This window comes from Prionailurus bengalensis, chromosome C1 (genome assembly GCF_016509475.1).
Source record: "Prionailurus bengalensis isolate Pbe53 chromosome C1, Fcat_Pben_1.1_paternal_pri, whole genome shotgun sequence".
Lineage (NCBI taxonomy): Eukaryota > Metazoa > Chordata > Mammalia > Carnivora > Felidae > Prionailurus > Prionailurus bengalensis.
In genome coordinates this window covers 161,791,949-161,815,785 of record NC_057345.1, presented here as the reverse complement: position 1 = coordinate 161,815,785, position 23,837 = coordinate 161,791,949, and the positions used below count along the sequence as shown (strand labels likewise).

At 46.6% G+C, this 23,837-nt stretch overlaps 1 protein-coding gene across 2 annotated transcripts in view; it reads right to left on the bottom strand.

Moving 5' to 3' along the window:
• Positions 1–22,369, bottom strand: part of ITGA6 (integrin subunit alpha 6) — a 78,550-nt gene extending 56,181 nt beyond the window's left edge. For both annotated transcript variants that reach the window (XM_043577052.1, XM_043577053.1), the window contains exon 1: positions 21,979–22,369. In XM_043577052.1, coding sequence (XP_043432987.1) covers positions 21,979–22,160 — 182 coding nt within the window. In that variant the 5' untranslated portion in view covers positions 22,161–22,369. The remainder of the gene's footprint in view (positions 1–21,978) is intronic.
• Positions 22,370–23,837: the final 1,468 nt, after the last annotated feature.

Genomic DNA, 23,837 nt, shown 5'->3' with positions numbered 1-23,837 from the left:
CCATCGGTCCCCATGGCCACTCACATGAAATTCAAATGCCGCCGTGCTCTGCAAGGTACTATGAGAACTGCCCTTCATCTGCCCCTTCTCACTCCCCACCCCTACACTGGCCTGACTTGTGTCCTTTGAACACATCAACCTCGTTTGCATCTCAGGGTCTCTGCCGTTGTTTCCTTGGGCTCAGAACATTCTTGCCCTGGATCTTTGCATCTCTCGGAGCTCAACTCCAGTCACCACCTCAGAGAGACCCTACCTTGATTATCTAGCTAGAGCTCTCCCTCAGTCCCTCCCCACATTCACCCTAATAACCTCCACAGTCCTTACCAGTGCTTGAAATTATATTCATTTTTTGTGTCAACTTCCCACCTTTTCTCCAGAATGCTACCAGTCCACAGGTGCAGGGGTTCTTCTCTTGCTCCCTGAATACAAAACCTGGAGCAGTACCTGGCACAGCCTTGGCCTTCAATACAGAAGTTGACCATAACCCTATGTAGACACTGTTCATGCATCCCAATGCTTTTCTTAGCAAGGGAGGCAGCACACCTGAGTAGGGGGAACCCGCTTGCATGTGTGGGACACTGTAATTTATTAAAGTTATTCACATATGCTTTTATTCAAATGTTCCAGATAGGTATCTGCATCCCAGAGGTGAAGAAACCGAGGCTGGGACACTGCCTGATTAATACCTTCCTCCATGCTGCCCACTGCCTGCGAAAGCTGAGAGCCGCCCCCTGCACCCAGCCAGCCCCTAGCCATTGCGCACAAGTTGCCCCTGCTCTCTGAGCACACAAAGGCCTCGGTGCCTTCCCTCATGACTTCCCTGCCATCCTGCCCCACTCCAGCTACTTCCAGACTCCAGCTCCAGGCTGTACGTAGAAATGTGCCTTCCAGATTCTGCACTCATGTGTCACCCTCCCCACAGTAAGCTTTCCTAGACAAGGATTTCTCCCAACCTCACTTTAATCAGGCTATAAACTCCTCAAGGGCAGGAATTTGGTCCCATTTTGTGTGTGTGTGACCTCAGGGGTGTTTGGCCAAGAAAAACCAAAACGCTATTTAACTGTACTAACTGGCTGATCCAGTTGGGCAAGTAGGAGTTAAAATTCACAGTGCAACAAATCTGCTCACCTCCTTGCATCAGGTTTTCCCCGTTTACACAGAAAGGTGATTAAAAGGCCAAGGCTCCCTTTTGAACTACAATCTCACTTTCAAAAGACTGGATTTCTAATAACCTTCCAAGAAATCACATAAATACACACCTGACCTGCAAATTAGGGCAAACAAGCTATTATTAAGAACACACTGGCAGCCATCATCTCTTATTATATACGAGGCACTCTGAGTTCATGAAGAAGCAGATACCATTATCACCACCCATTTTACAAATGTGGATGCAGGTTCAGAGAGGGCAAGTAACTTGTCCAGTGTCACACAGCTGGTAAGTGGTAAAACAGGAGTTGTGCCCCATACTCCCTAATCTTGCTCTAAACCACTACACCCTCGATCTCCTTTCTGCTTGACTGGATAACATCACCAAAGCACTTTCATTTATTTACCTTTACAAAAAAGCACGTTATAAAAGGATGGCCAGTTATAACTAAGGTCTATAAAACAGCGCTTTGAGAGCCAGGCCACAGAAGCCCAAAGAATACCTGTTGCCTCTCTGTGGGCCACAAAACCAATAATCTCATCCTGGCCATCCAAAACTCTTACAAGAGACTTTTTTCCTGGCTCCTTGGAGACACATGCTGGAACTAAATCCAGTTTCCAGCGACTACGAAGCTCCCGTGATGTGTGAACCTGAAGGTTCTAGTTCCTACCTGACTGGGTACATTTTCCAATAGGTATGTCTCTGACCAAGAACAAAGAGCGCATGCAATAAAGAAACACACAAAGCACAAAGGGTTTTTATTATCCCCAGCATTCACCTCATCTTCCAGCTCAGAAACCTCGACCATCTACCGGGGGAATAAGAGGGAAGTCACGGCACCGATTTCAACTATGTAAATGGAATACCAATGAGAGTGGTCCGATCAGCAAGAGGGAGACGGGGTGGGGAAGGATTTCTGGTTCCATCCCTGGCATCAATTTTTGGAGTGTCTTTGGTGCAACACTGGCTTCTAATCTCCCAGGAATAAGGATTTAAATAATCTGAAGGAAAAATATAATTACCACCCAATAAGGTAAAATCATAAAAGACTCTATTTAAAATGTCCAAGAATTCCACATCAACAAAAATTGAGAAAGTATAGGTATCGATACATAACCAGCTCATTTAAAAAATAATATCATTAGCGAAAAGAGCTTTTCAGCAGATCAAGCAAATCATTACTGGTGTGTCATCACTCAAAGAACTGTAATAAAAACGCTATTATCCACTGCAGTAAGAAAAGGGAAAATGAAAGGTCTCCGAGCAAAACTATTCCTTTAGTTTTACAAAGCAGCTGCCTGACCTTGTCAAGCGTGCCATTTGATCACTTCCTGTGCTTCTGAATTTTCAGATACCTGACTTCCCAGCTGCCAAATCGAGTCACATTTGTCCTTCTGGTGACTTGACCTTTCAAGGATCCAAGTCTGAGAAGCTGTACGAGCTGGGCAGTGAGCCCAGCCTCCCATCCCCAATCTTCACACACTGCTTGGCACACAGTAGGTACACAGTAAGCTCAGTTAAATGAATGAAGTTTATTTTAGAAGTAATTTGTTACATGTAATAATTCTAGACTTGAGTATGTTGTTACCAAGCAGGTTTTTATATGCCCAATGTACCATGCATCAATCGTATCAGTGCTAACTCTTGGGGGGAAAAAAAGTCATTCTTAAAAGCTGGTACCAAATAGTTACTTGCAAAGGAAAAAGTGACTTTCGATTTCCATCATTCTTCAGTAAAATATTAATAAAAACCAGGGAGACAAAAGGTATATTTAAAAAACACACACCTGGTTAGTCACCATATCCATTTTACTATTCCAATATCTCAGGAAATCCAAATGTTTCAATGTTTAGAAAAGGAAATTAATATCACATAGTTTATTTTCTAAATGAGCTAACTGAAACGACAGGCTTAGCTGGGCCAGAGGCTGCCGGCTGTGGCCCAGTACCGACCGGTTCTCCGCTCTTCCCACAGTGAAAGGATTACCGAGGCACCAGGCCACCCTGAAAAGAGGCAGCTCATGCCAGCCTCCCTTTCCAGCTGGACGTGCCACAGAACTCGGTCCTGCTAAAGGGGATGCAAGACAAGGTATCACATTGCTGCTTCCAGGAATCTCCTTTAAGAGATGGCGCCCGTGTGCCTTTGGCTCTATTCTTTGTCCCCTCGTTTGCCCCCTAGAACTCAGACGCCGCCCTCCTGGATTACGAGGTTGAGGCTATGCATGGTGCAGTAGCAGGGAGAAGGAGTTCCGGTTCCCAGACACCTCAAACCAGCTACCCTGATTTTTATACGCTATGGCAGAACAATCAACACCAGAAACAACACAAAAAAGCAAAGTCAGGGGCGCCTGGGTGGCGCAGTCGGTTAAGCGTCCGACTTCAGCCAGGTCACGATCTCGCGGTCCGGGAGTTCGAGCCCCGCGTCGGGCTCTGGGCTGATGGCTCAGAGCCTGGAGCCTGTTTCTGGTTCTGTGTCTCCCTCTCTCTCTGCCCCTCCCCCGTTCATGCTCTGTCTCTCTCTGTCCCAAAAATAAATAAACGTTAAAAAAAAAAAAAATTTTTTTTTTAAATAAAAAAAAAAAAGCAAAGTCAAAAGAGGTCTTTCAGGTAAAAAAAAAAAAAAGATTTAGAAATAAGGATACTGTGAACAAAAAAATACCATTTCAGAAGTGTATACAAGATTTATAGAAGGTACACTGCTAAACATTTATGCTGTGTACCACTCCACGCCTGCATTTAAAGATATTTAGAAGTATTTAGTGACCAATTAGCACAGATGGTGGCAAAGTATTGGAGATGCACCCAGAAGCCCCCTGTTGTGTTAGGACACCTCCCCTTTAGTGGCTGGATTGTGGGGAAACATGGCGGGAGCATCCAGGCAGAGCGGCCAGCACAGTTGTCAAGGGACAGTCAGGGGGTTTGGGACATAACTATTTGCCAACTAGAAGCATTTCAATAGCCTAACAACAAGTACCGCTTCACCGGCATACCCTGGCTGAGCAACAGTTCTGCTTAGACCTGCTGCGGTCAGAACAATAGGGCACATGCTTCTAGCAGTTACCGCCTAGGGACGGCTCACACCTTCTGACCTGTCCCAGAGCAGACTGCCAAGGCAAAAACCATAATCGGAAACACTGAGGGAGTTACCAGAAGACCTGATGGGTTCAAATCCTGGCTGTACCGCCTGGCTGTACAGCTGGGTATCATCTGTGAAATGGTTCTAAATTTTCTCATAGGGTGTTGCAAGGATCAAACAAAATAACATCAAATAACCTTGTAAACTCTGATGCAGTGATGCTCTTATCAGTATTCAGTTAACACACATTCCAACATGCCACTCTGACTTGCAAATAGTTTTTAACAAGTCTAAGTACAGGGGGAGCACAAATGCTGAAGCCATTAGGAATCCAACAGTTTGAATGTAAGACTGTCGATTGTAGGGGCACTTGGGTGGCTTAGTTGGTTAGGCACCGGACCCTCACTCAGGTCATGATCTCACGGTTCACGGGTTTGAGAGCCCCATGGGAGTCTGTGCTGACAGCTCAGAGCCTGGAGGCTCCAGGCTCTTCTTCAGATTCTGGGTCTTCCTCTCTCTGTCCCTCCGTCACTCACTCTCTGTCACTGTCTCTCTCTTTCTCTCAAAATTAATAAACATTAAAAACAATTTTTTTAAAAGACTGTTAATTATAGTTGTTGAGAAGATTCCAGTAACCCCAATGGCAGGGTAGTAGTGTGTGACAGTATCAGATGGTAGGACATCATTCGTGATAGGCAGCCACAAAGAGCAGCCAGTCACTCAAGATTCAACTATGTTCATTAAAACAATGCTGGGCAAACCACGGTGCTGGGAATTGACCCTTGACTTAAGGTAAAGCAAAGGGGGTTATAAAGTTCTTCACTACAGCACTGCTTTTAACAGCAAAAGATTAGAAATTACTTGAACATCCAGACTGGTTAAATTAATCATGGCTCCCTCTTAAAACTGAATACTATGCAGACTTTAAAAATATCAAGGAGGGGTGCCTGGGTGGCTCAGTCAGTTGAGCAGCCGACTTTAGCTCAGGTCATGATCTTGTGGTCTGTGAGTTCGAGCCCTGCATCGGGCTCTGTGCTGATAGCCCAGAACCTGGAGCCTGCCTCGGATTCTGTGTCTCCCTCTCTCTCTGCCCCTCCCATGCTCATGCTCTGTCTCTCTCTGTCTCTCAATAATAAATAAACATTTAAAAAAAATTTTTTTAAATACCAAGGAAGCTCTTTATTTACATCACACGAGCTCTAAAACATGTCAAGAGAAAAAAGGTGCAAAAGAATATCTACAGCATGTTACCATATGTGTAAAAAAAATGCTGTATTTGCTTATAAATGTATAAGTGTCTGTACAAGGATTCATAAGCTGGTTAAACAACGGTTGACTCTGAGAAGTACAGGGTAACTGGAGACCAGGGGTGGGAGGGTAATTTTCACTTCACATCTTTTTGTAGCTTTTGTATGTGTACCTGTGACTATATTACCTATTCAAAAATAAACTTAAATGTGCTTTTTAAAATAATGTCAGCCTATGAACACTAGGTCACTGAAAATCTTGCAGAGTAAAGGACAGAGATGGTCACGGAGGTTAAAATCCGTGCCTGGAAGTCATGAAGAAAGCAAAGCTCAGAACTGCAGAAGACAAGCTCACACATGCTATCTTTATGTAGGCAGCTGCAGGCAGGCAAAAGTCAAAAGCTGATTTTTACAGCCCATTCCAGAGGCATGAGGACACAGCAATAAAGCAGCATATAACCCGTACTGTGCTGGCCATCTGGGCATTACAATCAAGTCCACATGGAGGGCAGAAGTTGAAAGATACTGAGGAGAGGAAATCCAAACAACTGAGAAGGTGGACAAGCTTCCCGCCATGGTCAAGTGAGCTAGAGAGTAAAATGCATGGACACCAGAGAGGAAGCTGCACACTCATCATAAAAGTCCACACTGCTAATAGCATTCAGGGGAACATGTCAGCTACAGAGGAACATCGACACAATTCTCACTCCTCATATCCTCCTTTAGAAGGGAATGAATCTACCGAGTTCAGAGGCATCCCAATATACAGAGCTATTTATAAATAGCTGCTGGGTTTAAATGCCTTAGTCTTCCATGCTATGGACACTACCCAACCCTCTCCGCAGTAACCACCTGCTAAAGGGAGGAGCAGGAATGAGTCATGGCCTGAGTCAGGCACCTCACCTTTCATCTAATCTACAGCATGAATGAGAGGAGTGTAGGCGACCAGGACTCCTGGTCCAGGAACATACCAGAGGGTGTGGGGATCCATACAGGGAACACATAACTGCTTCTGGATTTGCGGTCAAAGGCAAATCCAGGCCCAGCTCCTCATCAAGAAACGCTTAGCTCAGACTCAAGATGGCAGCTCTTTTTGATGAGAAAAGATTTTCAGAGAGGCTTGGTAGGACTTGAACAGATCTGCTTAAGCTTCTCTTATAAAAACAGAAGCATGGACTACACAGACCCCTGCTTGGGGGTGGAGGTGGAGGACGGGGGTTCAAGTGTACAAAGACTTCTGGATGGAGGAGGGACACAGGAGCAGCTCCACCAGTGGCTGGCTACATGACCTACAACAAATTCTAGCCCTCCATTCCTTGATCCATAAAACAAGGGAGATGGTCTACCTTTCTAGATCATTTATTGGGTTCCTTGCCAACTTCTGCAGGTGATAAATAATTCCAGTGATAAAGAAATCCACAAAAGCATTATTGGGTGATATTACTAGAATACGCCCACTCTTTGTGTGCAGATGAAAACATCTATGGCTTGTGCATAGGCCTAGGTTTCTTTTAAAGCACTTTTCTGTTTTATTTTGAGGAATGACGTGTGCCAGGCTCCACATTAAAGCCCCAGGAAGGCACAGGTAAATCAGACGCAATTCTGAGGGCCCACAATTCAGAACCATCAGTGAGTTTCTATTCTGACGGCTCCCAAATAGCTTACTAGAAATTCCATGATACACACATCAGTAAGAATAAAAAGAGTTTATTAAGCTAAACAGAATAGAGAAATTAGTCACTAGAAAAATCAAAGAGATGAGGAACAGAGAAAGAAAATAAAGCTGCTCCCAGGTAACAGATGAACATGGCTCTAAAGGAAGCTGGGGGTGGGGAGGTAGGAACAAGGAAAGAATGTGCAAGACAAGCTAATGATGACCATACTGCTAGGACAGCTGTTAGTCTAATCTGATGTTCCCTGAACGAACACGAACACACACACACACACACACACACACACACACACACACACTTCCTTTCAAACTTCAACCGGCAAATGTGCCACTGTCAGACCAAACCTCAACTCTGACCTGACCTCGGGGTGCCACTGAAATGGAGGATTCATTCTAAAGCTGCTGAGTTAGGAAGAGCAGCAACACGTAAGTGACAAACAAACGAATACGGCCAGGCTTGGTATTTGCTGCGATTTTCTCTTTCACTCAGTTAGAAACTGAAAACCAATTACTTTGGTTTTTCAAAGGGCAGGTGTTGAGGAGCCTGGGCGTTCCACACGTGGAGCTGGGAGCACAGCTGTGGGTCCAACCGGAGCAGCCCTTCCGAAACTGGAAAACACACACTAAGCTACGCAAGGGGGGTTTTAACTTCTACCGTAAATTTGTTAAACTTTTAATTCCATTGCCACTAATCTACATTAGAATATTCTATCAGATGACAGGATGTAGCACAAGTCTCTATTTAGTTATTTTAAGTTTAGCGGGTCAATATTTTCTGGCCTCATAACATGGACAAGCTGATTTCTGGTGGCTCCAAAACAAGTTTAAGAAGTACCAGGGATGGGGCGCCTGGGTGGCTCAGTCGGTTGGGCAGCCAACTTCGGCTCATGTCACGATCTCATGGTTTGGGGGTTCAAGCCCCGCGTTGGGCTCTGGGCTGACAGCTCAGAGCCTGGAGCCTGCTTCGGAGTCTGTGTCTCCTCCTCTCTCTCTGCCCCTCCCCTGCTCGCACTCTGTCTCTCAAACATTGAAAAAAATTTTTTAAAAAGAAGTGCCAAAGTATTCACAACCACGTGACTATATTTAACACTACCAAAATGTACACCTAAAAATCGTTAAGATGGTAAACAAAAGAACAGTACCAAGATGAAAGGATCATTCTTAAAAAAAATGGTCATCCCACTTCCTGTTCTCTAGAAGTCTTTAATGTATTTGGGAAATTAAATCAACTCCAAGAGCTCAACCAGTACCACCGGGTACCCATTTCCATGAAATCCGGGCCAAAAAAGGACAAGCTATCAGCCTTGCTCTTAAGAAGCTCTCAAACCAGTAGGGATAATATCCATCAGGCAGACATTTATATAGAGAGTGCCTTCCATAGCAGGGGATCTGGCCAGACCAAGTAGGCAAACAGGTGTTGTCTTATGTGCAGGCAACCATTCACCAGCGGAGGCTAACTTATGCTGACCTGGAGAATTCTAAGACTCGGCTGAAAGAAGTGCCATGCTCACTTGGAGTGTCCACAATTAGCAGGGTGAAAGGGCAACAGTGGCTATATACTTGCTATCCTTATTCCAGAGAGACACTTAAAAACATAGGACACTGCTCTATTAAGGGCAAGATTATGTGGCACATGATTAATTCCAAGAACAGCCTGCTTCACTAAAAGGTAGAAGTGTAGGGCATGGCATTAGAGGGACTAGGCATCAGGCAGCCGTGTGCCAAGGCCCTCACTGCCATTATCTAGCTGTCACTATTCTAGGTCTCAGCTGTCCCTCTATAGAGAGGAGGCTGGTGGGTGCTTCTCAACCACTTCTACGAAAGCAGTGAATGACCAGGGAGAAGGTGAACATGCACGGGGGCATAGCCCAAAATGCCTAAAAGCTTAAACTGTCTTTAAAGCCTCATGTTTTAGGTTAAAAACTTACATATATTTCATTCTGCACTAGAAAGAGATAACCTTTTTTTTTTTAATAACTCACCACCATGCTGCCTCAGGGAGATGTTCTGTAATTAATTTGTGGCACACCCCAGGGCAATAGAGGATAAGGTCCTGATGAGTCATCCTCTTGCATAATTTCAGAGACAGTCTATTTCCTTTTAGATTCAGATTTACCTCAAGCTACCTAGTTAGCCTATACCACTTGTCTTGTGAGAAGAGGCTGAAAATTGGCAGTATTTTAGACCCCAAAGGGTTATTTAGTCTACTTTTCTACCTTCTTGACAATTCAACGAGGCCCTAAGTCACTCTGACTGGATACACATCGTGGTACACTAGATACGTTAACCAGGATTACAAAGACAATCAACCAGGCCCCAGGAGCAGGAAGCAAGGCGACAGCACTCCTGCTGTGTTCCTGGCTCACTGCCACCCTGCACAGCACATCCCTGCCTGCCGATGCCCTGATGCCTACGGCGGGAGGATGATGGACACATGGGCACTACGCCATCCTAGACCGTTCCAGATCCTGGAGCTGCATATACTCCCATATGGGTGATGTTCACTCAACACCTAATACGAGCCTTGTAAGAATTGAACAAAATAAAAAGCTGCAGTTTTCTGCAGCTCAAATATAGCACAAGGAACTAGAGATGGCTAAAGGATTTTGATGTGTTGCCATTTTCTCTTCCTTCTTCCAAGTCCCATGTTTCTCTTTCTTCTCCTCAAGGCGAGACTATAGTTCCTGTCTGCCTACGGACAGCCCCCAGCTCCGGTGACAGCCCTGCCCGTGGGGCAACTTCACCTTTGACCTAACCCCCCACAGGAGCATCTGCTGCCTGCCAGACTGTCGAGACAAGATCGCTACAGCAGCCTTTACTGCTAAGGGGCCCACAACAGTAAAAGATGATGTTGACTGGATGTGCCAGGCACTATGCCAAGAGCTTTATCCTCATTGGATTCCCTCTTCACAACCCTATGGGGTAGGTACCGTTAGTATCTCCACCTTCCTGAGGAGGACAAGCAACCCCCCCAAGGTCAAATCCACAGAAAGTGAAGAAGCGGGGATTCCAATCCCACATTCCTCTATCTCTAGAATGGAGTTCTTACCCCTGCAAGGCAAACTTCTACACAGGTATTGAGTAACGTTGGGCTAATGAGCTACTGTTATTGATGAGAAACGAGAAGCAACCAGAAAAAATCTCTCGCAGCCTCCCACCAGGACAAGAACCCACCTGCCTGCATCTGTACGCCCTTACTCTGTGGTGTGATGAGCCACCTGTGCTGTGGTCCCAGCTAGCACACTGACAACCCTCCCGTCTCCTACGCTCACTTTGCCTTTTCTACTCAATCATCCTCATCAATGGCCCAGCTCACTATCAATTGCTCCCACCATAAAAATAATAAAATTCCCTCTTGACCCCATTTTCTCCTCCAGTTCTTCCTCTGTTCCCCTCTTCAACAAAATTTTGACTTCCTACTTTTTGTCTCCAATTCCTCTTCTATTCTCACTAACCCACTCCAGCCAGGCATGGCTCCCAGACCTCCACAAGTGCTCTGATCAGGTTGCGGATGGCCTCCACATTGCTATCCCAGTAATCAGCTTACAGTGTCATTGACACAACTGATGGATCATCTCCTCTCCAACATGCCTTCATCACGTGACTTCCAGGAGAGCACATCTACTCCTGCTTACTAGCCATGCCCCCCTTCTCCCTAACCCCTGCACAGGAGTACCCTAGAGCTCTGCCCTTAGACTCTGCTCCCACTCCCTTGACCTCATTCATCATTCAGTCCACCAGGAGGCCCAGGACTGTACTGTTTGTATCTCCCACCCAAACCTCCCCAACTGAACTTCACACTTCTTCAACAGCCAACTCAACACCTCCACTGGGGTGTCTCAACCTCTCAAACCTAACGTGTCTAAAATCAAACTCCTGCTCTTCCCCCCAAATCCATTCCTCTTATGCTCTGTCCTAACCCATCATAGGACAACTTTATCCTTCCAGGTGCTCAGCCCAAAAACCCTGAAGATACCGTTTTCTTCTCTCTCTTGCTTCATCCTATTGACTCCATTTTGAAAATAGATCCAGAATCCAATCATTTGCAACCACGTTGGTCCAAACTACCATCATCTCTTATCTATTATTACAGGAGCCTCTTAATTAGTATCACCACATCTATCCTTGCCCTCATAGAGTCTATGCTCAATCCAGCAGCTAGAGAAAACCATTTAAAAATCTAAGTCAGAACATGTCATATTCTTCTCAGAACCCTCCAATGGCTTCCCACCTCAGTCAAGAGTAAAGCCAAAGTCTTTCAATGATCTATGAGGTTCTGCACAATTTGCCTTCAAGGAAAATACAGGCTTCCTTGCTGTTCTTAATTTGCTAGGCATGCTTCTGCCCCAGTACCTTTGCACTTGGTGTTCTTGCTGCCCAAAACACTCTTTCCCCCCAGTACTGTCATGGCTTGCAGGTTTTGCCTTCTCAGTGAAGTCCTCCCCGGCTGACCTACTGCCAAACAACCCCCCAGTTCCTTTCTCCACTTTCTTTTCCTCTGTACTGCTTACTACCTTCTAACATAATACCCCTATTTGTCTGTCTCCCCCAACAGAACTAAGCAGGGATTTTATCTATTTAATTTGCTGCCATAGCTCCTGCACTAGAACAGTGCCTAATACATAGTAAACGCTCACTGAGTATCTGTTGAACTTACAACTTCTATAGCAAAACCCCAAAAAAGTTGATTATGGTTTCTCTTAGACGTCCAGAGCACGTTACCCTCTAAGTTTTTACTTGCTTGTCATGGTAAAGTAAGAAAAAAAAATCCCTTTAAGTTGAAACATAAACTATACAGTTATACATAAATGTGCACACACAGAAATAAATGAGCTTACAAAAGATCAATTTCTTACCCTACAACAGTGAAAAACCTTCTCAGACGGCTTCTGGATCATGGTGCTGCGGAACTTGGGGGATTCTCATCTTGCAGCCCTCACCTCCTGGGATCATCCTGAGTGAGGAGGCGTCTCCACGTCTCCACCCTCAGTTAATAATCTCTGTAGCAGCCCTGGGCCCTTTCTAAATATAAGGCTTAGAAAATACATTTCTTTCTGAACTGGCTGATAGGATATGGTATCTGAATTGGCTTTACCATGTCCTAAGCACTAAAACTCTTTTCCAGCTGGCCCCCAAAGTCCTCCCTTGGGCTCTGGATCATCTAAATCAGTACCCGCCTTCTCCAGGTCCTCTATCCTTGAGCCTCTAAAAGGCCCAACAGTGTCCAGGCCTACCTCTTGCATTTGTGGGTTCATGTGAGACCTCTTCATTACCCAGCTCTTTAAGTCACCTCTCAACTTTTTCTGAATATTGTCCTAAGTGTTGGCACCTAGGCCAGGTTCCACTAGCAGCCAGAAGGCCTCAAGGGCAAGTGCCATTTTCCTAGAATTATGTCTTTACGTATCCACCTGATCACATCTGAATCTCTTTAAGCTTCTCCTTGTTTGAAAACTCTTAGGTTTATTTGTGTCACAGCAAAGCTGGATTCCTTAAGCCCCAGTCAATTGGTTTTCAACACTTCTCTTCACCCCACATATTTTTTTTTAATTTTTTTTTAACGTTTATTTATTTTTGAGACAGAGAGAGACAGAGCATGAACAGGGGAGGGTCAGAGAGAGGGAGACACAGAATCTGAAACAGGCTCCAGGCTCTGAGCTGTCAGCACAGAGCCCGACGCGGGGCTCGAACTCACAGACCGCGAGATCATGACCTGAGCCGAAGTCGGCCGCTTAACCGAGCCACCCAGGCGCCCCTCACCCCACATATTTTAAACACCTTTTCCTACTGATCTCCAATCTCACCAGAGCCTTGCAGAATTCTGAACATGTCCATTTCATTTCAAAATACCCTCGTTCTCAGGGCGCCTGGGTGGCTCAGTCGGTTAAGCGTCCGACTGCGGCTCAGGTCATGATCTCACAGCTCGTGAGTTCGAGCCCCACGTCGGGCTCTGTGCTGACAGCTCGGAGCCTGGAGCCTGCTTCGGATTCTGTGTCTCCCTCTCTCTCTGCCCCTAACCCACTCGCATTCTGTCTCTGTCTCTCTCGAAAATAAATAAACACTAAAAAGAAAAAAAAAAAGTTAAAAAAAAAAAAAAACAACCCTTGTTCTCATGAGAGGGTCCTACACTGCCAGTTGGAGGGGGCTCAGACCATCATCTGACAGATGAATCAGTGGGAAAGGGGCCCAGGAAGGGCTGCTTACTCTCCTCAGCAAATAGAAAGAAAAACAGGACTTCAAAAATCCCACTGCTATCAATCAAGTGGTCCATTCACACCAGGAATAACCATCCCACAACCCTGGCTGTGACTCACCTTGATGAGGATCCTCTTGCTAACTTTAGATCATGCTGCTTTATCAATGGCAGTATATCCTAAAGAGAAGGGCTCTAATTCTGCAAAGACAAGAGGCTATTTGGCTCAAGAGACTTCTAGTTCAGTGACATCCTACCCTTATGGGCCTGAAATGTTTACCATCATTTGTACACTTCCCCCCACACCCACGCTTAAAATAACCTCAGTACAAATCGATGTCCTTTACAAAATGAAGAAACTACAGTGACATTGATATCACCAAACAAACAAACAGAGACCTTGGGTAAACAGGCATTACTCTGTGCTCCGTTTATTCTTCATATCATTAACCAGCGTGCCCCTTTCACATTATTCCAAAGTTTATTTTTATTTCTATGCTTCCAGGCTTAGAAAGCATATTTTGCTAAAAGGTTTTCCTATACTGTATCTGAAGCGGTTCTTCAAAAAAAAGTAATCTTCGGATTGTACGACACGCAAAATATATGTTGCTGGTTAGCAAATAAACATGCGAGTGGACATCTGTGGCTTCATGGTACTTGCTTTTGCCTTCCACGCTTGCTTCAGTAACGCTCGCCCCACCCCCCCTAATTCAGAACAGCCTTCTGTGCAATTTCTTTGGTTTTAGAGTCTTAAACGTTTTCTAAAGTCTTTCTCCCAATTTGGGATTAGGCAAAGTGACAACAGTAACTGACCCTAGCATCCAGCATGTGTGTGGGAGAGAGAGAGAGAAAGACACAGACACACAGCGAGAGAGCAAATTGGGGTCTGACCGGGCTACCCTGTGGCCTGTGAAAGAAGTCATTCTACACGCACACCAACTATGGAGTAAACTGACTTGGGATTGTCTTGCCTTCTTTACCTATAACCAGAAAAGCCAGACAGCAGCAGATTAGATGGTGATCATTCCACCCTGTTATTAGGCTAATAGGCACGGACACTTGTGAATAACCAATCTGCCTGTCCTAGTTCAGGGCTAATTAACAATTAGTCTCTTGGGGCGCCTGGGTGGCTCAGTCGGTTAAGCGTCCGACTTCAGCCAGGTCACGATCTCGCGGTCCGTGAGTTCGAGCCCCGCGTCAGGCTCTGGGCTGATGGCTCAGAGCCTGGAGCCTGCTTCTGATTCTGTGTCTCCCTCTCTCTCTGCCCCTCCCCCGATCATGCTCTGTCTCAAAAATAAACGTTAAAAAATAAAAACAATTAGTCTCTTAATTTAGTTCCAAGGGATCACTCATTTCCAATTCCAAGTGTCAGCTTAAGAAACAGAAATCTGCTAGAACATTACTTCCACACTTTGTCCGTGCACCTTCAACGTTAAGCAGCTTCACTGTGAACAATCAGACCCAGCTTTGCACAAACAGATCCAGCTTTCCTACCATACATTAATGCCAAAGGACCAGGAAAATAAATCATCATCAACCCTGCCCTGGGGGAAGTGCAAATTACCCAGTCTCCCAAGGATAAGGATGAGGGGGTACTTCCAAAGTCAGAGGTCTGAGAAGATCTGGAAACCGAACAGTTGGTGTTCCTTATTAACTGCATCCTGCAACGTCACAATCCATGCTCCAAGGGTATCCTGTGCACAAAGTCACTGCCCGCCCAGCACCTCACTGTCCCTGCACCAGTCTGCCTCCTGATCTCCTCCACATAGTGAAACCACACCGGTATTCATCTACTGCTTGGCAGCTACCAAAAGACTACGAGGCACAGTTCCTCGGAGATGTACTTTCCAAACATGATAACTACAGAATGGAATTAAAGGGAGGATGTACACTTAACCATGATCAAACTCAAACCCAAAAGGAGAAACCACATGCTGCACAGGCCAAGAAGGATGCAAGATGTAGATTGAGAACCAACCTGCCCAACAATGTGCCATGGTCACTTCACCTCCTCACAGCCTTGGTTTCCACATTTATTTAACAAACACCAAGTGCTTATTCTGGGCCAGCACTAGTCTAAGGTACAATTATCCTCCTTTACAATTGTGTAAGGAGAGCATAGACAGATTAGATATTGTGATTTAAAGTAAGAAATACATATGTTTGGGGGTGCCTGGGTGGCTGAGTTGGTTGAGCGTCTGACTTCAGCTCAAGTCATGATCTTGCAGTTCGTGAGTTCGAGCCCTGCATGGGGCTTGCTGCTGCCAGCATGAAGCTGGCTTCAGAATCTTTGTCCCCCGCTCTCTCTGCCCCTCCCCTGCCTGGGCGCTCACGCTCTCTCTCAAAAATAAACATTTAAAAAAGAAATACATATATTTCGTCTTTATCCATGGTTCCTTTTGGACCACACTTTAAGGATGGGGGCTGACTGCCATGAGAACCAACTGCTTGATTAGAGGGTTGGAACTTCCTAGTCCTACCCTCCTGACCTCCAGTAAGGAAAAGGGCTGGAGGCTGAGGTCAATCACCAATAGCCAATGACTTAATCATTCATGCCTATGTAATGAAGCCTCCTTAAAAACGCAAAAGGATGGAGTTTGGAGAACCTCTGCTTAGTGAACATGTAAAAATTTAAGGGAGGGTGGCACACCTGGAGAGGGCATGGAAGCTCGGTGCCCTTTCTTCATCCCTGTCCTACACACCCCTTCCATCTGGCTGTTCTTGAGCTGTACTTTTTTTATAATACACCGGTAATCTAGCAAGTAAAATGTTTCTGAGTTCTGTGAGCCATTCCAGCGAATTAATTGAACCCAAGGAGAGAGGTCATTAGCAACCTCCAATCTACAGCTCATCCATCACAAGCACAAGTGACAACCTGGACTTGGGACTGGCATCTGAAGTGGGAGAAGGCAGTCTTATAGGACTGAGTCCTTAATCTGTGGGATTTGATGCCATCTCCAGGTAGATGGTGTCACAACTGGATACTGTAGGATTACCCAACTGGTGGTGTGCGGGGAAAAAAGCCCATACATTGGAACCGGGTGCAGAATTATAGCTGTCCTGCACAATGTAATAGCTAGTAAATGGCAGAGCAGAATTTCATCCCAGCTGACTCTAGGCTCCAGCTGGGAACTAGACTATAGCTCTAGGATCTGTTCTTACCCACTACATTATGCTATCTTCTGTGTAAAAAAAGGAAAGCTCATCTGGCTCAAACCTAGAAAACTTTAAGAGCAGATTCTTGGATCACATCCACATACAGTAGACCTGGGATGAGCCTAGAAGTATATGTTTATATAAGTTACCCTGATGGCCAACAGGTTTAAGAATCCCTAATATTCTGGGGCACCTGGGTAGCTCAGTTAAGTGACCGACTCTTGATTTCGGCTCAGGTCATGATCGCATGATCTTGAGATTGAGCCCTTCATCAGGCTCCATGCTGAGCGTAGAGCCTGCTTAGGATTGATTCTCTTTCCTGCATGCATGCGTGGACGCTCTCTCTCTGCCCTTCCCCTGCTTGTGCACACACACATGCACACTCTTTCTCCCAAATAAACTTAAAAAAAAATCCCTAAGGTTCCTTGCAAATATAAAGTTATTTGATTTTTCAAGTTGTACACAAACACAGAAGGGTAAGAAAGAACGGGGGCTGGCCTTGCCCTGGTGCCCATTACTGCAGCTGAGTCTTGACCACCCTCCCAAGAAGCCGTCCGAATTCTGTTTCTGACACAAGGTCCCAACCAAATCACAACTGGGATCTAGACTATAGCTCCCAGTGGAGGAAGTCAACAGCTTCCCCACCACGGCCCCTAGAGTTACACATATCCAAGATTCCCTTACCAGCCATGAATAACTAAAGCTTTAGCCATCAATTCACTAGTACCCTCACATGCTTACTCCCATTTGACCCATGCACATCCTTGCCAAGTGCTTTCAGGAGCTTGTTCTACAGCCATCATCTCTATCTAGTCTCATTATAACAACCAACAAATCCTAAGAACCCACTGCAGTGTGGGTCAGCCACCTTTAAGGCAAAAACCAAATGTAATTTAAAATCACTCCTGAAAATACCTTAGCTGGGACAGGAATCCTTGAAAATTCAAAAACCGAGAATGAAGGTCTTGGATGCCTATTATGCCTATTATGCTTCCCTTTCTTTGGGGGTAGCAGAGTCCAAGGGCTACTTTGAGCAGGGAATGGCAAGGGGTTAAATAAAGGGATTTCTTTCTCTCTCTACTCTGAGCTGAAAGAGTGGATTTCACAAGTTACACTGACTGTATGATAGGACTACATGGTATTTTCAAGGCATATGCTAGGTGCTATCAGGGAAAGAAATGAACATAAAACCCCTGCCCTCACATTACCTATAATCCAGCTGGGGAGACTGGTTCATCCTTTGAAAATGGTAGATAACAGTTAAACACAAAACCTTCAGAACTGTCAGACACATGATACTAAGTGCTACAGATATTCAAAGGAAGAAGAAATTGCTATAGTGTAGGTTGGGCTCAAAAGGCTTTCATGGAGAAATTTAAACTGGCTCCTGAGATATGATTATGTTCTTTCTTACGATGGGCTGCCTGAGAACCAATCAGTGTTCCACATAAAACTGACCTGGTCAGCTAAACATACAATAGTATTTTCTATTACGTCTCCACTATCCCTCTTGAAAGTGCCAAATAATTCACCAGCCAATTCTGTCCAGAGTAGTATGTGGAGCCCAGGTCCCAGGGTAACCATGTGCCATAGCTCAAGTTCCATTTGGTTACCAAAGCTTAAACTAAATCTTAATGTTATTGTTATGCTAAAACAGAGTACAATACAACTAAGAACACACAGTGACTGCTTCTTTACAAATGTGGAGAGTCTTACAAGAGCATTTAACCTGACTCTTAACAAATTATTCATACCATGGGTACTCTGATCTGTTTTTCAAACCCTAAGTCATCACCTGGTTGGTCTCACACCAACCTGTGTTAAAATTAAACTGGTCTATTTCTCTTTCTTGCGGAGGCCTAAGATCTCTAAGTCTCCCTGCCCATTTTGGAGCTTTCTCTAATCTCAGGACTCAAGGTGACCGAGCACAGTCCCTGGATGCTGGCCCTGGGCCACATGGCACTGTGAATGCACTCAAGAAAGCAAGCGCTAAGGCACACATCTTGGATGCAACTCTGAGCCCTGGCTGGCTCCAGTCATCCCTTACTGGGCTTTTTTCAGAAGGGGAGGGAATAAAAGGCAAAGAAAGAAGAACCCGGAAGCTGATCCAAGGCCAGCTGGATAAGGCTCAATTAGAAGAGAGTCCAGGCACAGATACTTAAACAGATAGCCCCGATTCACATGGAAAGCAGTTTAATAAATCAACATAACACAGTGCGTTTCCAAAACTCAGATGCCGGCCAATTCCTCCAGGTCTGAAGGACATTTCTGACTTTTCCTTTAGGAGATGGCATGAGCACAAGTCAGAAACACCAAGTTGAAATCCAGATTCTATTCAGATTCTGAACCAGTTGTGAGACTTTAGACATTTCCTAACTTTCAGCTTCAGTTTCTTCATCTATAAAGGGAGTCAGTCGGACTAGATGACCTCTAGTTAATGATTTTTAAAGCAGGGGCATCACTAGTCTGAGAAAAATCAAAAGCAAACATCACAGAGTCAGAAGGGACAAGGGGCCTGGAGAGCCTCTGGAAGATGACGAGGATCAAAAAGTTCCCCAAAAGAAGATAATGGACGAGGAAAAACCCAGAACTGCTCTACAAGAATTGCACTTACAGATTTCTTCCTTCTAGTTTCTGCTTTATAGTCAAACATAGATCCGTCTCTTCCAAGAAGAGCTAAGGGTGATGATTCATAGAACGGACATACCCACAGGTGTCATCCTGCACCGTCCACCTGGCAGGGGTGGTAACTCAACCTTAAATATCTAAGAGAAACGAAAGATCCCAAGGAGTGCAGACCCTGACCTCGGTAACTCAGACGACTATCTCATCATCGTTTGGAGTCTCAAACTTCCTTAATGCACAGCCCAAAACCGTGACTGAAGTTTTATAGTCTCTAGGTCAGTTTTATAGTCCCCAAAGTCCTGGGAACACCCAACACGTTCCAAGGCTCTCAGATACATTATTCTGTTATAAAATCTTAACTTGAGTTCAAATTGGTGTTAAATATTTAAATAACACTGTAGAAAATTTAAGTCACAAAAATCTATGACAGTCTCGATAACAGTGCATTCATCTGATATTCCCACACATCTTTACTTCTCCTGCCTCAGTGAAGTCCCTTGATCAGCAAATCCACTTTTTGTTATCAGTCTAATTATGACCAATTAAAGTTAAACTGCTTTGAACGCAGGTTTCATAAATGTAACTTAAGAGTTTACGATATCCACCACGCCACCTACAATAATAAACTTTGGCTTTGCTCTTTGGCAGTCACAATCAGAATGGTTAACACCAGTCCAATAGCTGGCACATAGTAGGAACTGAATTAGTGCTTCTAAATTTATCAGCACTAACAGCCACTTAGTCAGCAAGTACCCATGCCAGGCAGGAATTGAGCACTGTACGTGCTATCTCTTAATCCTTACAATAACCTTATTAAGCAGTAATAGCTCCATTTTACAGATAAAGAAACTAAGGTTCAAAATAAATTAACAGCTGCTACATGGCCCAGAAGGAATATGAGCTCAGGCCTCTCTCACTGGTTCCCTGAAATACTCCTACTCAGCTTTTCTATAGAGTGCAGAGTTTAGGACACTGGACCAGAAGTTGTGGGGTCTCAATCTCACTGGCTGTTATTTACACTCACAACTGTTACAGTCAAAGGTGACAACTGATGTGATTATGGCCTGTGTGTGGTTTTCCCGGGAGGACCAAAGCTGCTCCTGAAGCTGGAATACTTTACCAAAAGAAGGGGAGGGGACTCTAACAGCAGTAACAAGTTTTAGCAGGCATGCTGCGTAGTGACAGAGATTCCTGGCTAAAGTCACATTTTGCAAGTCTCCATCCCAAATATTTCCTTGCCCCAATACTTCCCCTTCACAATGTTTGCTTGAACATTCCAAGGAAGCCATCACCTTCAGTAGGCGTCAGGCCAAGAGAATACCAAGCAGGATGTATTCCCTCCGCTGGCCCACAATCATTGCTGCACTAACCAGTTCAAACTCTCCATATGGGTGGAAGCACATTTACACACTAAGTATTCAGAAACACTAAACGTCATCCATTAACTGAGGTAACAGAAACCACCTTTCATTTCAGATTTACAGCTTGACAATTATTTCTACTAAAAGAAGGCAGAGTATAAGCAGCTGGCCAGCCCTCAGACCACCAGCCCTGGGCCTCCCCACCCCCTACTAGTTTCTTTGCTTCACTAGCAGGTGTTATCAGAAAATCCTGACTTTAAGATTCACCAATTCTGAAGTTCTTAACTCAGAAATCAAAAGGTTTCCTCCAGCTCTAGAATCCCATTCGTCTCTCATAAACACAGTCTTCTCTTTACTGGGGCTGCACTTTGCTTTCTCCGGTCTGTTGGTCCTGGAAGGGCCTCGGTTCCACTAAAAGCCTTGAGGGAGGAGGGACCTTCTGTGAGTTTATTTTTCGGTAGTACAGATCAAGAATGAAGGCCCACAGCGATTAGGGCGGACTAAGCTCCCAAACCCTCTCCAGCCTAAATAGTTTGATCATGTGGGAACCAACACCGTCTAAGAAAGAAAAGGAGAAGCTAAGCAGTGCCAGTCTCCACTTTCTCCCGGGAGGAACACCGCTATGCTATGGTGGGGGAGGGGGGGTCACTTCCAAACCTTGTTTGCAAAGCCCCAGCCCAGATCGGACATTTTGCTTTAACCCTTCAGCCTGGGCCTGCCCAGTGTAGGGGCCCAAAGTGTCTTGAGGTACCCCCCGCCGGGCGCTTTGGGGCCTGGGCGGGGGACCGGGAACACCACTCATAGGGGCTTGTTTTCTCAGCTGATCTTAGTCAAGAGAACAGGTGCTTGGTCAATTTCATCTTTTTTTTTTTTTTGGGAAAAAAAAGTTGGGGTGTAAGAGTAGCTCCCAGAGGAGCGCCCGCCGTTCAGAGAAAGCCACGCAAGACAGGATAAAAAGTGGCTTTCCAACTTCTGCCGGGCTCGCGAGTCTTCAAGGAAACCAGGTAGTGTGTGCGGTTGGGAAAGGCCTGGATCTTTCCGAACAACGCTCCCAGCAAGCCCACAGCAGCGATGCAGCGACCCTACACCCCGGGTCACCCTCGCCCCAAACATACACGTGAAGCTCAGCAAAGCGTGCCACCTGCCGGGTTCCCAGCAAACATGCCCGGAGGGAAGGACCTCCGGAAAGCACTTTTGTTTAAAAAGAAGAAAAAAAAAAAAAAAAAAGTAAACTCTCCCGGGGCCGAGGACAGCCCCGCCTGGCACCGGGGCCGGGGTCCGCGGGGCTCGGCCCTCGGGTCCTCCGGCTTCCAAGGCCAAATGGGGGGAGGCGCCGCGACGGGCTGGGCGGCGAGCAGCGGGCCGCGCTCCCCCGGGGGCCGGCAGAATCCCGGGCGGGGCAGACGCACGGGTAGAGCTGGCTGGCGGGAACGCGGCGCGCCCTCGCCCCTGCTCGCGCGCAGGCCGGCGCCCTGGCGGGGGTGGGAAGTCGGGGAACTTACAGCCGCCTGTCCTCGGGCTTCTGCTGCCAGTGCATGGCCAGCGAGAAGCCGAAGAGGCTCCCGGGGTCCCCAGTTTTCCGGATCACATTGTCCTCGCGGGTGTCCAAGTTGAAGGCGGCGCCGAGCCGGGGCAGGAGACCCGCGGACAGGTAGAGCAGCCACAGCTGCCCGGCGGCCGCCATGGGCGGGCGCAAGTGGAGAGGAGCGGGAGCCGCGGCGGCCGCCCTGCGCTCGGGGCCGGGTTCGAGGCTGCCGCGCTGCTGCTGCTGCTGCTGCCGCCGCTGCCGCCGCGGCCACCTTAGTCTCCTCCGGCCACCGCGCCCGGCCCCACCCCCGGGACGAGCTGCGCACTCCGCCTGGCCGCTCCCCCTCGCGGGCAGCTCCCGGTGGCTGAATGAGCCCGTTGTTCTCTGGAGACTCGCAGGCGTTTTATCAAGTGACGAGGACGCCGGCCCCGCCCCTCCCCACCCCTCTGGCCCCTCCTCGCGCGCCCGCCACCCGGCCCGCAACCGGCACCTTCCCGGCCGGCCCGGCTGCGCTGCGTCCCCGCGCTGCCCCTCCCCGGCCGGCCCCTGGCCGCTCCGGCAGCCGCCTACCTGGCCCGGAAGCCGGAGTGGGAGACTGGAGTTGGGGGGTGGGCCTTGAGCTCTCGGCCCAGCAGCCCCGTCTGGGGGGTCCTTCGGGAAAGAAGCACTGGGAATTGTGGTTGCAATTCGGCGCTGAGCCAGAAAGGCGTTTACTATCTGTTAGCAAGGAGACGTGCTGGTGTTGCGCCGGCACTGATCGCCTTAAGCAGCGGATTCTCGCCGACCCAAGCCCACGTGCAAATGCGCACTTCATTCAGTTCACAAGTGTTTATGGAGCGCTTAACGCGTGCCAGATACTCGGGGAAGGGAGCTGCATGGATTGTTTTCAGCCCTCAAAGAACTAACCGTCAAAAATGATCATAGCCCAAACTTTGATGGTGCTATACAATTTACAGCTCACAGCTATTATCTCATTTAACCCTCCGAACACTCCTATGAGATGGGTATTTCTTTTGCAGATGAGAAAAACTCAAGCTCAGCCTGGACCCAGAGCACCCAGGGAGGGATCTGACCAGGTGAAAAGGAGAGCTTTTGGGAGAAGTCACACTGGTATCAGCAATTTGAAACTTGGTTTGTAGGTGCTCTGAAGCTGAGAAGAAGCCCCTCAACAGTAAAGGATGGGTGTTTAAGGTGGTACCGACAAGGGCCCAGGAGCCCTTCTCTCCTGCCCCCCAAATTGCCGGGACTAGGTCCCCACCCAGAGTCAGCTCTGAGCTCTGTGTGGGTGGCCTAAAGGCTCCTGCCTCCAGAGCGTGGGTGGGGCCTCCAGTGAGGTGTTGATCTCTGGGGCAACTTTATCCCCAGGGATTCTTAACCAGGGAAAAGAGAATTCAGAGTTACTGTGAAATTTGGATGACAAAAAAAATTTTTTTACATTTTTATTTTCACTAACCTCTAATTGGCATTTAGCATTTCCTTCCTTTATGAAGGTAGGCAACGCACCACAGGGGCAGTAGGATAAGTACCTATGCTTTAGTCTCGAGTAGAACCCATAGATTTTTTTACATCACATCATAGTTACAATATCTTCAATTACAGTCATTAGATAGACCCTCCACTAGATCTCGTTGTGCGATAGGTCAATTAAAAAGTATATAGGGGCGCCTGAGTGGCTCAGTCGGTTAAGCTTCTGACTTCTCTCAGGTCATTATCACATGGTTTGTGAGTTCCAGCCCCGCCTGGCTCTGTGCTGACAGCTCAGAGCCTAGAGCCTGGAGCCTGGAACCGACTTCAGATTTTATGTCTCCCTCTCCCTTTGCCCCTCCCCCACTC